The following is a 15,442-nucleotide window of genomic DNA, read 5'->3' as shown; positions in this document are numbered from 1 at the left end:
TTGTGTTATCCACAAAGCAGAGGCAGCTGTCATTTCCCGAGACTCAAAGCCCTGGGAACATGAGCTAAGACTGAAAAAACTCCAGGCCACTCACTCTGAAGTGATGTTTTTATAATAAACATGTTTATAGTATTGTAAATTTCACACTTCCACATTTCTGCACTTATAAGGTCTTAATCATAATGAATGCCATTTCTATATTTCTCTTTAGGGAGGGAAATTATCATTTCCACATGGATTTGAATTGCAAAATTGTTCAGAGACTGTGGAATTCTGTTCCTGCTTTGGTATCTCTAATGATATCTTTGTAGTTTATGCTTATTCAAATAGCATAATTTACACTTAAAAACATAACACACTCCAAGTGCTCTTTAGTGAACTCGAGTCTAGTTCTTATATTCTTTAGAACAAAAAGAAAGAAGAAAATAGGTGGACCCTTTTTTTCAAATGGGGTAAGTTCAAAATCATATCTAAGTTCATTCATTCACAAGGTAGAAAGACAGTGTTCTTTGATAAAAATGAGAAATTTTCCCAGCTCTAGTGATCTACTAGTTTTAGTTACATTTGTATTACTGCAATGAAATTAGTAACTTAACCATGATACATTGAAAAAGGACAGTAAATAATTTTGTTTACATATATAAAATACCATTTTTAATTATAGCACTTTTTAAATCAATAGGCCAGCTTTGTTAATCATTGACCAAAAATTCATTTCTAAGTACCTTGTGTAAGTGGAATCATGCTATTTTTGTTCTTTTGTGTTTGGCTTATTTTACTTGGTTTTATGTTTTCAGGGGTCATGAGTGTTGTGAAATCCATCAACTTCATTTTTGTGGCTGAATAATACTCCACTGCATGTATATACTACCTTGTGATTATCCGTTCCTCTGTTGTTGGACCTTTTGGCTATTCTGAATAGGCAATGAATAGTGATGTACAAGTATGTGTAAGAGTCCCTGCTTTCAATTCCTTTGGATATACAGGGTGGGGCAAAAGAAGGTTTACAGTTTTCAGTATGGGAAACAGAGTGTATTCCTGTATTTTTTCCATACAAACAACTGTAAACCTACTTTTGCCATCCCTTCTATATCTAGGCATAGAACTGCCAGGTCATGTGGTAATAGTATGGTTTTTGGTTTGGTTTGGTTTGGTTTGGTTTTTGAGGAACCACCAAACTGTTTTCTACAGTGGCTGTACCATTTTGCATTCCCACCAGCAATGCACAAGAGTTCAAGTTTCTCCACATCCTTGCCAACACTTGTTATCTTCTACATTTTTTATTACAGCCATTCTAATAGATGGGAAGTAGTAATCTCACTGTGGTTTTGATTTGCATTCCTCTAGTGATTAATGATGTTGAGCATCTTGTGTTTATTGGCCACTTGTATATCTTCTCTGGAGAAATATATATTCTTTTTTTAAATTTTTACTTATTTTTCAGAGAGAGGAAGGGAGTGCATGAGAGGTGGGAGAGAGGGAGACATCTATTTGTTGTTCTACCCATTCGTGCATTCACTGGTTAATTCTTGTGCGTGCCCTGACCAGGATCACACCCACAACCCTGGTGCATTGGGACGAAGCTCCAACCAACTTAGCTACTCGACCAGGGCAGGAAAAGTCTGTATTCTATAGATATATTTTTTATATTAACCTTTTATCAGATATGTGATTTACAAATATTTTCTCCCATTCTTTAGGTTGCACTTTTACTTTCTTGATAATGTCATTTAATATACAAGGTTTTTAATTTTGATGAAGTCCAGTGGGTCTGTTTATTCTCTATTTCCTTGTCAGTACTTGTTGTTTTGGGGGGAAGATGATTGTAATCAATCAAATCTGCATGCAGAACTTCTAACAACACCAAAACCCAAACAATCTAATTAAAAAATGGGCAGATGACCTGAAGAAACATTTCTCTGAAGAGGACATACAGATAGCCAATAAAGGTGCTCAACATCACTAACCACCAGGAAAATGCAAATTAAAACCACAGTGAGATATCACCTCACACCTGTCAGAATACCATCAATAAATCAACAGACAACATGCACTGTTGGTAGGATTATAAATTGGTGCAGCCGCTATGGAAAACAGTAAGGAGGCTCCTCAAAATATTAAAAACAACTGTCATGTGACCCAGTAATTCTGCTTCTAGGTATTTATCCAAAGAAATCCAAAACACTAATTCAGAAAAATATATTCGCCCACGTGTTCATTGCAGTATTATTTATAATAGCCAAGATGTGGAAGCAACCTAAGTGTCCATCAGTAGATGAGTGGATAACAATGTGGTTCATATATATAGTGGAATGTGACTCAGCCACAAAAAAGAACAAAATCTTGCCATTTGCAACAACATGGATGGACCTAGAAGGTATTATGCCAAGTGAAATAAGTCTGACAGAGAAAGGCAGGTACCACATGATATTGCTTGTCTATGAAATCTAAAAAACAATAAACAAACAAAACTCATACAGAAAATAAGCTCATGGTTGCCAAATGGGAGGTGGATTGGGGGATGGGTGAAAAAGGCGAAGAGATCAAAGAGTACTTAATTACCAGTTATAAAATAGTCACAGGGATGCTCAAGTACAGCATTGGGAATATAGTCAACAATTTTGTAATAATTGTGTGTGGTGTCAGGTGGGTACTAAACTTACTGGAGCGATCACATCATAAGTTATATAAATGTCTAATCACTATGTTACACACCTGAGTCTAATATTATATGTCAACTGGAATTGAAAAAAGATACAGGTACCTTACTTTAAAAAGATGCAATACAGATGTCATCTTCATGGACATGGGCTCAGTAAGCATTTATTGAGCAAATGCATTAATGCATCAACTAACAAACTGTTCCTCTCATCCCTTGCCCAACAGGACCCCAGAGAGATGCCCAGGCAGCTCGAGAATTCATCCTGAAGATGTTCGTGGACCTGAACCCAGACAGTGACAAAATCATCTACTCCCACTTCACATGCGCCACAGACACCGAGAACATCCGCTTTGTCTTTGCTGCCGTCAAGGACACCATCCTCCAGTTGAACCTGAAGGAGTACAATCTGGTCTAATTGTGCCTCCTCGACACCGCCCTTCCCTTCCTTGGTGGGCTATTGAAGCTATACAAGAGGGACTGTATTTCTGTGGAAACAATTTGCATAATACTAATTTATTGCCGTCCTGGACTCTGTGTGAGCGTGTCCACAGAGTTTGTAGTAAATATTATGATTTTATTTAAACTATTCAGAGGAAAAACAGGATGCTGAAGTACAGTCCCAGCACATTTCCTCTCTCTCTTTTTTTTTAGGCAAAATCTCGTGACTCAATGTATTTTAAATTCTCAGTCATGCACTCACAAAGAGTTTTCTCACTCTCTCTCTCTCCCCGCCCTCTCCCTCTTTTTCTATTGAGCAAAACGAAGCTGATTTCCTTTTTCCCTCCTGATTTTTCCCTGGTTACAATGGCCTTTATCCTAGTTCCATTCTTGGTCAGGTTTTTCTCTCGAATGAAACTGTCAGGACAACGTCATTCGATTTAAGCCATCAATATCAGCTTAACAGTTTGTAGTTTTTGCTGAAGGATTATAAGTATTAATACTATGGTTTTAAATGTATTGATTGCTCTGGATACACACATAGAGCTTTTTATATAAATATATTGTCTTGCCTCACTTTGGGCTGGAAGCCCATCTCATGGTTAAGTTCCTTCCTTTTGGATTTCTGCCTTCAGCCCTAGCTTGGTCGCTGCTCAGAGAAACGTATGGAAGTCAGTAAGGAGAGGGCGGAGACACACAGAAGGAGTCCTTTCTTTTGGAATGCCACGTGCCATTGTCAGTCCTTCTTTCCTCGCTTTTTCTTTTTTCCCCACCCTCTGTTCTTTAAATTGCAGATGCCAAAAAAGATGCCAACAGACACTACATTACCCCAATGGCTGCTACCCAGGCCCTTTTTTTCATAGGTTGCTCTTCATTTTTTTTCTTTTGGTTAAGACTTTTTCTCCCTTTTTTCCTTAGTGTTTGGGCCACAATTTTTAGATGACTTTTATTATGGGTATGTGTTGCCAAACCTGGCTTTTTGTAAAACAGAATAAGAAGAACTTCAAAGATACAGGCCGGTATCTTAACAAGCAGGTGAATAAGACTGTGAAGCCTGAAGTGATTGGCTGAGAATGAACCTGAAACACCAATTGCCAAACAGTTGGTAACTGTAAATCTGATTCTCATGGTCCATTCTTTTCTTTGACCTTAATTACATTGTTCGGTCTTCACGTTCCATGTCGAGTGTCCAAATCGGCAGTGTGGACAGTGTCCGCTGTGATGCAACGTGGAATTTGCTTGTGTCTCTTCATTTGAAGCCAGTTTTACTCTCTTTACATTCTTGAAGTTGAGTAGGTCTGCCAAGAACATTGATTGATAGTATTATTCTGAAACTTTAGTTTGCAAAATCTGAAGCTATTCTAGTTTGCCATCTTTAGATCTTTTTATACTGGTGACTAGTTAAGTTGAACTTGAGGAAGATTTGTGGACTTAACTCAAAAGTAACCTCTCATTGTTCTGTAAAACGTGTATTTATGTAACTGAACCTACTGAGAGAGATGTTTGGAGTTCTCTATGTGCAATTTTCAACAAATGCAAAAAATACAGTACATACATTGATGAACTCTTCTGTCAAGCGACTTTAGTTGAAACATGGTTTAAGAAAATAAACCGTGGCTTGTTTTAAACTTGCTGGGAAGTTAGAACTAGGCCATGACACTGGTCTCGTTTTAACTGTAATACTATTTGGCACAAGTCTAAACTTCCATATAAATCACTCTCTTGGAACAACAAAGGGGAGGGAGAAGATTAATGGCTTATTAGGTGAGTTACCAGAGTTACTAACCAGTAATGAAATGTTCTCATTCTTCACTCTCCCAGCCTCAAACAACACAGGTTACTTTTTTTTCCTTGCTCAGAAGCACCTGTAATTTAATTCAGAAACAGACTGCCTGTAGGTATAGTGCAATTATGAAAGCTCTAATCATTGTACATACATCTCTCTCTTGATATTGTAGCATCCATACTGGCTTTGTGATCATTAATTTTTTGGCGGATTGAATGTGCTGTATTGATATGTATCTATGTAATTGTATGTCTTATAGCTAATTCACATTTTGAATAATGTTATTTTATTTACTTTTTTAAGAGAGGAGAATGTAAATTTGTCAGTTTATTTCTGACTAGGGATATTATTTTTTTCCATTTAGAAAAGAAGAAAAAAAAAAAACCTTACTGTCGTACAGAGCGGTACTAGCATCGTGCTGTCTAAAACCATTTGCACATTCCTGAGCAGAGGTATACTGATTATAAGACCCAAAGGTAATTTCATAGCAAAATACATAAAATCAGCTGGAGCTTTTATACAAACATGGAAACCAACTTTGTAGAACTTTTGCCATTTGATGTAGGATTGGAATATGAGCTTTTATACAATTCATATTCTTATTTGGCAAATGCACAGTTTAGTATTACCTCTCTGATGGCCTTTATTAGAAAGGCAGTTTTAGAAGCTATTGTGACCCACTAAGGAGATGTTTTAACAGCTAGAGACCACTGCTTGCCTGAAAGGGCGATCTTAAATTTGGTGCAGCAAAAAAAAAAAAAAAAAAAGAAAAAAAGTAAACATTTGAAGGCCTACAGTGTATAGAGAAAACCTCATCACAAGATCATAAGTGTTACAGTTGTAGGGAATCAAGATATTCTATTTAATAGAGCTATAGTAGATTGTAGTCGATTAAACCTGATCTCAAAGCTCAGAAGAAGCTGAGCGAAACAGGGAAAGATTGTTATATTTGTCTTTATGAAATTGGGATGGAATTGCTATGCAGAATTGAGGTTCGTGGCCTCACTGTTCGTCTTAGGGTGCATGACAAGATCCCTTCTCTTGAGAAAGGAAAACATTGATCACCCTAGCTGCAGTGATGCCTAGAAACCTAATTGTATCCACACTAGTCAGTCAAAGCTAAAGGATTTTCTTTTTTGTTTCTTTGTTCGGGGTTTTATTGAAGGGGCTCGGGGCGGGAAGGGATTCTTTTCAGTTTTGTATAAAAACAAAGTTTACTCATGCTTTATATTATATTGTGATTGCAAGCGTTATAAGCGTGTACCACTGGACTCCTGTCGATGCTCTAGGTAACAGAGGCCTGTGGCAAGTTTTATGGTGACTTGGGCATGTCTTATTCAGAAACAAAAACAAAAAACCTTTCTTCAGCATACCAAGGCAAGCAGCCATTTCATGACTCACTCAACACATCGCAGTGTACCAGTTTACAGATGATTTTCCCCCTTTTTGCGTGACACAGCAGTTCCAACCCACAGAGAAATCCTCATTTGTAAATTGGAGGTTTGTACTATGCCTTACAGAGCTTAAATTCAGAAGTTTGTGCCTCATATCTGAAACAAAGGGAAATAGCACACCCATCCAAAAGTAAATGCGTCCCCTCAAAGTTGTTAGTGTTTTTTTAAAAACATTTTCATAGAAAGAGCTCTGTTGAATGTCACGAATAAACTGCGGGGAAAATCCTCTTCGGAACCTGCCTATGTTGTTTACTAGCCGATGACATCCACAGAAGGTATTTGAAGAACACCTGAAACTTGTATTTTTTTTTTTTGTAGATTCACTAGCAGGTCTAATATTTTAAAAAGGTAATTCAGCTAAAGGACAATTTACTTTTTGTACTTCAGACTATCTTGATTGTCAAGGTGTACGAACTGTAATCTTAAAATTTATACTGCCACATGATTGTAAATTGTAGTTGTCTTAAGTTAGGAATCGGTGAAATGCTATTTATGCTGGATTTGGGTCAAAATGACTTATTTGCAAAAAAAAATTTAAAATAATGGGAAGAAAGGGCTGCATAATGAAATACTGCAAGACTCAGATATTGGTTGGAAATAACTTTCAAATTACCTTCAATTTCCCTTTGTTTTCAGTTTCTTAAAAAAAGAATGAATGAAATGAAATATAGCAGAATGTTAACCCATATAAAAATAAAGTGTACCCAAATATTGTAATGTATATTGCTGCTCTTCTTAAAATTAAATAAGGGTTTAAAACCACTTAATTGGTAATTGAAAACATCTCAATTGATACAAATAAGCTGTGCTTGGTATACATTAATATTTTCTTCCAAAGATGTATCTTTGGTTAGAAACACACAAAAATTAAAGTGAGTAATATTGTATGTTTATCTCTCTCTACATATTTCCAGCATACGTAGTGTTAATAGATCTGTCCTGGTAACTATGTCTTTGGGATTTCATTTTGGTTCCATCAAATTAGGAAAAGAAATGGCCTAGTTGTACGTGATTAGCTAGAGATTTTTGGAGCCACACACCTGCTGTTCAGTAGCTACTTAGTACAGTCTCAACTTGTCATTCGTTTCTAAAAGAAAACCCATTTCCTGCCTTCTTCCCAACTACTGATGCCCTTTCAATAACACTGTTGCCTCTAGAATCATGTTCCAAGTATGCATACACACCTACCACATAGTAGGTGCTCAGATATTCATTTCCTTACTTCCCTTTGCTCTCACATATCTTCATTTTCCCACATGATTCCTACTGATAGAAAATGACATTTACATATTATTAAGATACCTATTGGGTAAAATTGGATCTTACATGGATAAGGGAATTCCGATTTTTGTAGAAACTATAGTAGACAGTAAAGCAACAGGGAAGATGATATTTGGCAGAATATTTTTAAGTTGAGGAACAAAGATAGAAAATTACTATGTAACTTTGTTCAGGTTACTTTGACAGAAACATGTTTTTGGTGGATTTCTTTTCCTCAAAGAACTCTCTAAATGCAGCTTCTTGCTGGATTCCTCGCCCATCATCATGCTGGGAAGCCCTTCCTAGACCCATGTATTTAGGGAGTTTGGTCAGAAAACATTTTTAACTTGCAGTATTTAAAAAAATCATATTTACTGTTCTTACAATGTCATTCAAATGCATGTATTGTCTACTGTTTGGGGACGGGAACTAGTTTTGCAAAAAAAAAAAAAGAAAAAAGAAAACACCTAATGTTGTATAATAATGCCCCAATGATCTTGCTGGTTAAAAATACAGTATTTTTGGCCATAATTTGTACTACAGTATTCTTCATTCTTGAGTTTTGCCTTTGAAGTTGCTCAAGCTTCTCTCAGAATGTTTTTTTATTATGAGCAGTACTGGAATAAATCTTTTCCTTAAAACACTTCATACGGCACATGCATTTTCCAAACTGGGTTCAGTAGTATCTAAACCAACCGAAAGAAAAAAGAGTCTTTTCCCTTCTGTACATTAGCAGAAATTTCAGTCTTCTTTAGTAGGAATATTCATATTGATTAAAAAAAAAAAAAAAAAAACTTGCCCTGACTTAGGTTGCAAGAAACTGTAAAAATCAGTTTATATAGCTGCTCAATAAAGACTTCCAAAGGGCCACCCATCCTCCACCTGAGTGTGTCTGCCAGCGAGCAAGAATGCCAGCCTCCAGGAGCAGTGCTCAGCCTGGAGTTTCCCAGTGAGCAGTGCAGGGGAAGGGCGCACTTCACAGGGGCACAGGACCTGTGGAGGTGTCTTTTGTGTCTGTGCCTTTTAGAAGCACTCATCTAGGCTTTTGAAATCAGCTAAAAAGTAGTGGGGGGAATGGGTGGGGGACTAACGATTTTGTGAAGTTGGGGTTCATGGTGGCAAGTGCTTTGCTAGAGAATCCGTACTGTGCAGGGTCTCAATAACAAAAACAAAAGCTGGTCCTGCTACTTCTGATCAGGTCTTTCTGATTGACAGCCCAGCTCTTAGGGAATTTTGTGTTTTTCAGCAAACTGCTCCATCTAAATACTTCAGAGAAGAAAGTTTCATTCTTACTGAAAAACTTATGGTTTAAGGCTCTCCTATCCCATTCCTGCACGTCCTCGAGACCCTTTCCAATAGATGGTGTCCCTTCTTTCTGGATCAGCCGGTTAAGGGGATGGTGTGACTGGGGACTGTCACTTGGAACAGGCCTGGAGTGATCCGGTCCCACAGCCTCTCTGCGGAGAAGCAGGGTGTTAAGCTGCCCACAGCTCCCCCCACCCGGTGGCCTTCTGACCCGGGCTTGAGCAGCCTAGGAGCTGTGTCCTTTTGCGTCACCATCTTGAAGACCCTCAGTCCACAGAAAACACACGAACTTGCTGAACATTATTTGATCTGAGTGAAATATTTTTACTGGACCTTTGACTCCTAAAGCAAGCCTGCCCAGTCAGACTACTTTCTGTCCTATTCTTTTGGAAGAAGAAAAACTCAGTTGGTCTGAAAGCTTTTCTGTGGGCTCTTCATCTTCCCTGGCTCCTCCCATTTTTTTTCATTTGATAGCCTGAGGGCTGCCTCTTTAGGAACCAGTGAAACCCTAGCCAAAAGTGAGGGTGGAACTTGATGCAGAGGAACAATAACGGTTCGGTGATAAAGTGTACAGGGCAATTTCCAGTGGTAAGTCAGCCAGTTGCTTTTCTTTTGCTAATAATGTTGAGTCATTACCACACTCTTCTGTTACCCCGTATTTAGAGCCCTTATCGAAATTTTGGTTAGGGCTGGAGAGCTGAAGGCCGTGGTGAAGGGTGGGCTTCTAGGTGGTTTGTTTTCTTTCAACTTATCTGTGCATCACTATTGTTCCTTTGTTTCACTGCCAGGACTGAGTAAAGTGCAGATCTAGCTATTACAAGGAACAGAACAGCCTATTTTAAGGAAGCTTCCCAGCTCACTGCAAAACAAAGTCTTGATTATGAAATGGAGGTCTCTTTAAAATCTAAGCTGCGCACAGGGAGTTCTGAAAAGATTCTTTTTTCTTTGAATTCTAACGCCTCAAGACTTGAAATCTGATCTGTGTTGATTTTCTCTCATAGAAAAACATCCCGTTTCCTCCAAGAATGCAGAAGTATTTTTCTGTCCCATTAGCCCGTGAGTACAATAAGGCAACTTACCCTCTTCAATTAAGAGGGTAATTAAACCAAATGATAACAAAGAGCTGCTGGCAGGAATCCCTTGGCGGGGCCTCCCCAGCCCTGCTCGAGCTCCCGAGTCCTGGAGGAGGTGTTGCTCTTAGAGGACAGTGGGCCTGTCCCACCCAGGACTGCACAGAGAAGGGCCTCTGGGACTTTCCCTCTGTTCTCAGTTGGCCCAGTGTACGGGTGTGGTGGGTATTTAAAGTATCTTTAGAAATGAGGGGGCCAGGGAAAGGTAGGCTGGCAGATGGGGTTTGGCAAAACCTATAAGTCTGCAAGTGGGAATTGCACACCACACAAACCCAGCTGCTAGGAGGCAAACACAGCTGTGGTCTTGTCTGCCCTGGGGTGCGCCTCACCCAGGACACCAGGCCTGTTGGCCTGGATCCCATACTGCCTGCCACTCTGCCCTGGCGTGCCAGGGCCAGACCAGGGGTTACAGCAGCAATAAGTATATCCCTGGGATCACCACAGCATTGGCAAAAGGGCCTGCTTCCTTTTCTTGGAATACAAAAGGGCCACCGCCAGTGGTATCCTGGTAAATGGTTGACAGAGAGGGGTGACATCCAGGAGTGTGGTACTGATGTATAGTGTGATGTATAGATGTATAGTGCTGATTTCCTCTATGTAAATTAATACTTCCACCATGCCCAGTTTTATGCTACTGATTGGTGATGTCACTGAACTCAGAGTTGGGAAAAGATTCTAACAATAGGTGATCCCAAGCAGCACCTGCCCCGCACCCTCAGTCTTTTTAAGATGACTCCCTGTAAACCTGGGGAATTGGCAGCAGGACACACCCACCCAACCCACTGCCCTCAGAGCACATGCCTGCCTGCCCCTGTGCTCTCGGGCTGATACCGAGGGGCAGCTTGGCCAGAAGAACGAAATACATAAACTCTTAAAAGGAATGGCCACAGGGATAGCCAGGAAGCTGCGGGGAGTGAGGATGCAAAACCAATAACCAGTTTGGATATTGGATTAATGTAACACTTTGTGAGATTGGGAGTGTGCGTGTGAACTGTCCACATCTCCAAGCAGCTCTCGTGTTACTGAACACAGAAAAAGCCTGTACACATGTTCGTATCAGTCAGGTGACAACATTAATCCTAAATGCTTTATGAAACTAATCTCTGTATGTGTGGGTTATATGTAGAACTTAAAAGTGGTTTGACTTTGCTGAAGTTGTGCACACAGAGATGTGTGCACATATACAGGAGCATATACAATGAGACTCGCATATCCCTTGGTTATCAGAAGCTTTTCCACTCGCAGGAAAGAACTCATACCGACACAATCAAGACAGAAAAGATCACAAAATCCATGGTTAATGTTTTCTTTAAAATTTGTCATGTCAGTCTTTCCAGGTGCCATCTTCAAGAGCTCTGCCATATGTGTGAAGGAATACCTAGTCAGGCATATTAGGAATGTTTTTAAAAGGGCAGATGAATCTAGGCTGGGGCTTCGGTATCTTGAGTGATGAGGGGCTGTATTTCCAGCAGGAAACAGGAGGGAGGGCCTCCTGGCAGGTGTGGAAGCTGGATGTAATCTCTAAATCACAAAGGTGAGGCCTGTGTGATTCAGTGCCCAACACTTTGGGCTTTGTCATTCCCATTCCTGAGGTGAGTTTCCCTGTGTGGGTTGCTCACTCACCATGAAGGATGATGGATCCCCACAGCTCCAGGCTCACACCACACAAATGCGTACACAAAACCACATACTCGACTCCACGGGGTATGGAGCTTGGCTGGCTCTGTGTCACTATTCTCAGACTGATTGAGGGTGACCACCTTTCCATGTCCCCTGACTCGCACAAGGTTATTGCAGACAGTTCTCTTTTGGGTCAGGAGCTACCTGCACCCCTCCAGCATTTTCTCGTCCCAGACCAGAAGCCACAAGTCAACTCCTCAGGAATGACACACCACGAGTGAGGGACAGGCAGGGGTGGGTACACGCTGCAGTTTCTGGTCTTTGGTGGGCAAACCCAAAGCTTGTTCAACACACCCTTTTAGGGGGTACCCAGTGGGCCGGAGCCCACTTGCTGTTGCTGGAACCCGCTCACTCATGTAACCTTTATTGGTTTCCCTCCCTCCCCTGCCACACTTCCACATTCCCCCCGTGCTTTCTGGGGTCAGCTCTTAAAGAAATAAATGTACCTAAATCCTTTACATGACCTTCTGTAGGGAAACCCCAGTTAAGATGACAGGGCCATCCAGGGGTGGATTTTGGGTGGGGAAGCACCTGAGGGACTGGTCAGGAAGGTGACACAATTAAAGCTAAGAAACACTTGGCCTTCAATGCACTTCGAACTGCAGCTGAGAGCTGATGTTCAAGATTAGCACCCAGAACCCCAGCATGAAATGAAATGACTCTGCTACCAGAGCCCACAGTGAGTGTCTCTCTCTCTCTCTCTCTCTCTCTCTCTCTCTCTATATATATATATATATATATATATATATATATATATATATATATATATACACACACACACACATATATACATATATATGAAAGAAATTCAACCATTTTCTGGAAGCTACCACTTAGAGCATTTTCAAAGATGATAATTTTTAATTGTTGAAGAAAAGTAATGCAGATATTTCAATCTTATTGCCATTCTGTTCAAAGGGCTTCTTTACTCCTTTCCTCTACCTGCCCAGCCCTGGCCACTGCCCGCAGGATGAGCCCTCACACCAGCTCTGACTAATCGATTCCAGACAGGTCAGGCCAGCTGCCTCCTTGGAGACGGGAATGCACTTTTGTCTTGCTCCCCTGCCCAGTGGATGGTGCTAATATAATCAGAGGCAGAAAGGAAAGACTATTCCATCAGAGAATTGGCACATATGGTGATATTTAATTGCCGGGAGGAAAATCAGAGGAGAGGGAACATATATTGAAAACTATAACAAAAGTAAAGGAACATTATCTAGGCCCTGTTCTGAAAGAGTGTCTGCCTTCTTTAAACAAGTAAGTTTCTCAAGTTTTTGATGGTTCATAAAGGCATGTCCTTAGAAAAAATAAATTAGGTAAACTAGTTGGGAACCACCCTGCCTGATTTCAGAAGGTGTAACCCCTGCCAAGGCTAAGGCTGGATGAGTGACTTTGGGACCATAAGCCACTTAGGAGACAAAGCTTATCTCCCTGGCAGGAGTGTTGCTTCTGCTCCTTTTACTTCATCCATAACTGGCCCCCAATGCTTGGTCGGTTAGCCAATGACAGGTAAGATTCCCCAAAGGGGGGAACAACCTAAGACAGGCATGATCACATGGGAGGCCCCCAAGGAAGGACTTTGGGGGGCTACAGCAAAAGGGGGTGATGGACCCCCACCCCTCGGCTTTGACACAACCTGAGTCCTCATTGTCTTCAAGAAAATCTCCTAATCTCTTGGCAGCCTTACTTCCCTTGCTCCACCTAAGCCTGAAACAATGACAGAGGGTGGTGCAGCCCTGTGCTGGAAAGGGTGGGTTCCCCAGGTGATCAGGCCTAAGAAAGAATATGTAAAATCCTCTGAAACCTGCTTTGTTTAGAATGCCCTCAATTAAATGATAAGGGTCCAAGCAAGAAGTTTGTTCCTCAAGGTTTTACAGCTTTTTAGCTATCTGACCCTGACTCAAAATAGACCCTCAGAGTTCTTTGTTATCTATTGTTTGATCCTTACTGCCTGGCAATGATTAATGAGTTTTATTTGTATTCCTGTGCAAATGAACCCAATAAAAGTCCATTGAGGAACAGGCTCCTGGCCCTTCTCCTTTGAGAGATTGGCCACCTTTCTTCCCCAAGCAGATCATGTCTTGGTAGACTTATTCTCATCCGTGGCAGCCAGGGGGGTGCCTTGCAGGTAGAGCCCCCCCACAGAAACTATGTTTCCAATTTTGATAAAACAGAACTTAAGAATGAGAGGCTCACTGCCAATGCAAAAACTATTATATCACAATTTTGTTAGTACTAATGTCTAGATATATTGTTCTGAAGTGTTGGAATGTGCTTAAATTGTATTTAGCTATCTAATTATTAAGTCAGTCCTTGGACTGGATTGTAAAGGATTGAGTTTGGGGGTAGAGGTTTCATGCCTGTGAATTTTGAGATGGTTCAAAGCTAAATAAGACTGCATTCAAAATTAAATGCTGTTATCTTTTTAGAAGGTACTGCCAGGATTCCAAGTTATTTCATAAGACCAGATTTTGTTTACCCAAACACTTTTTCTGGGCATAATTCTATAAAGAATGAGAAGATATCTCCAGAAAGAAAAAACAATAAAATCCAATGATGGCTTAATATATTTTAAGGGAAAAATTATTCAAAAATATCCATATGAAAGAATAGGTATGTACCAGTATGTCTGGAACTTGGAAAACAATTTAGGTAAACTAAGAGGGGAAAATTTAGGGTAAAAAGAAAATCCACTGTTTTTGAGGAATTAGGTACCAAGAGACTAATTTAATGGTTTGAAATATGAAAGATTGAGGGAAATCTCTAACAAAACTGACTTCTCCCATTCTAACCACCAGGAATGTGTTATAATTTCTTACCCTTTCTCTTCATCATTTATACATTTTTAAAACATGCCCTCATTTCAGTTACTCAGATGGCAGTCTGAGACGTCTTTCTAGTTTCTTAACCTTTGACTCGATTGTTACTTATTAGCGTTTCCAAGGTAGCTCTCACACCTCTAGGACTGCCAGGACTGCCAGAACTAGGGACTCCCACAGAGCCACTGAAGAGAGGAAAGATAGTTTTTCTTTTTGACATCTTTACAACTTAGACTTATCCCTTTAAATAGGACATTATTACCATAAACTCACTTGTGAATCTACTGGTGTTAAATATTAATATTGGGGATAAATTTTATTGCAAGTACTATAGATTAAATTACACATAATCCACCAAACATGGAATAGACTAGGGAGAAAGTGATCTATTCCCATTGTTTTAACCCTGGGCATTTTTTACCTGAAATCTGTTCATACTCTCGTTTACAGTTGGGGGAGGTCAGGGGACTAAACAGTATGGTATAGACTGAAGGGCACAGTTTTGCCCATCAGAAGAAGCCAGCTCATTACCATGAACTTATATCTTTATGCTTACACCTGTTATATACCACATATATCAAGAATTTTTTGGAGAGAAAGGTCTGCTTAACTGACTTCAACAAATCGGTTTTGCCCCTCACACATCACCAAGTGCAGAGTAAGTGAAGTCCAGAGTAAGTGAAGTCCAGAGTAAGTGCTGCTTACTTTTTGAGGACTCACCTACAACGTGGCTGACTTCCCCAAGGTCTTCAGACCTCTTCTTCATGGTCACAAGATGGCTGCTGTAGTTCCAACCATCATTACAACATGCAATGGAAGACTGAAGAAAAAGATGGGGGTACCTGTGTCAGGAAAGCAAGAGCTTTTCCAGACACCACAGAGCAGATTTCTGTTTACACCCATTGGCC

At 40.2% G+C, this 15,442-nt stretch overlaps 1 protein-coding gene across 1 annotated transcript in view; it reads left to right on the top strand.

The window, feature by feature from the left end:
* Nucleotides 1-8,131, top strand: part of LOC123819693 (guanine nucleotide-binding protein G(q) subunit alpha) — a 259,106-nt gene extending 250,975 nt beyond the window's left edge. Inside the window, exon 7 of the mRNA XM_045840150.1 lies at nt 2,887-8,131. Within this exon, the coding sequence (XP_045696106.1) occupies nt 2,887-3,077 (191 nt within the window). The 3' untranslated portion in view covers nt 3,078-8,131. The remainder of the gene's footprint in view (nt 1-2,886) is intronic.
* The last annotated feature ends 7,311 nt before the right edge of the window (nt 8,132-15,442 follow it).

This window comes from Phyllostomus hastatus, unplaced genomic scaffold (assembly GCF_019186645.2).
Source record: "Phyllostomus hastatus isolate PE091 unplaced genomic scaffold, TTU_PhHast_1.1 phas_contig_34, whole genome shotgun sequence".
In the NCBI taxonomy this organism is placed as follows: domain Eukaryota; kingdom Metazoa; phylum Chordata; class Mammalia; order Chiroptera; family Phyllostomidae; genus Phyllostomus; species Phyllostomus hastatus.
The sequence above is the reverse complement of the archived record's forward strand: the minus strand, read 5'-3'. Positions and strand labels throughout refer to the sequence as shown.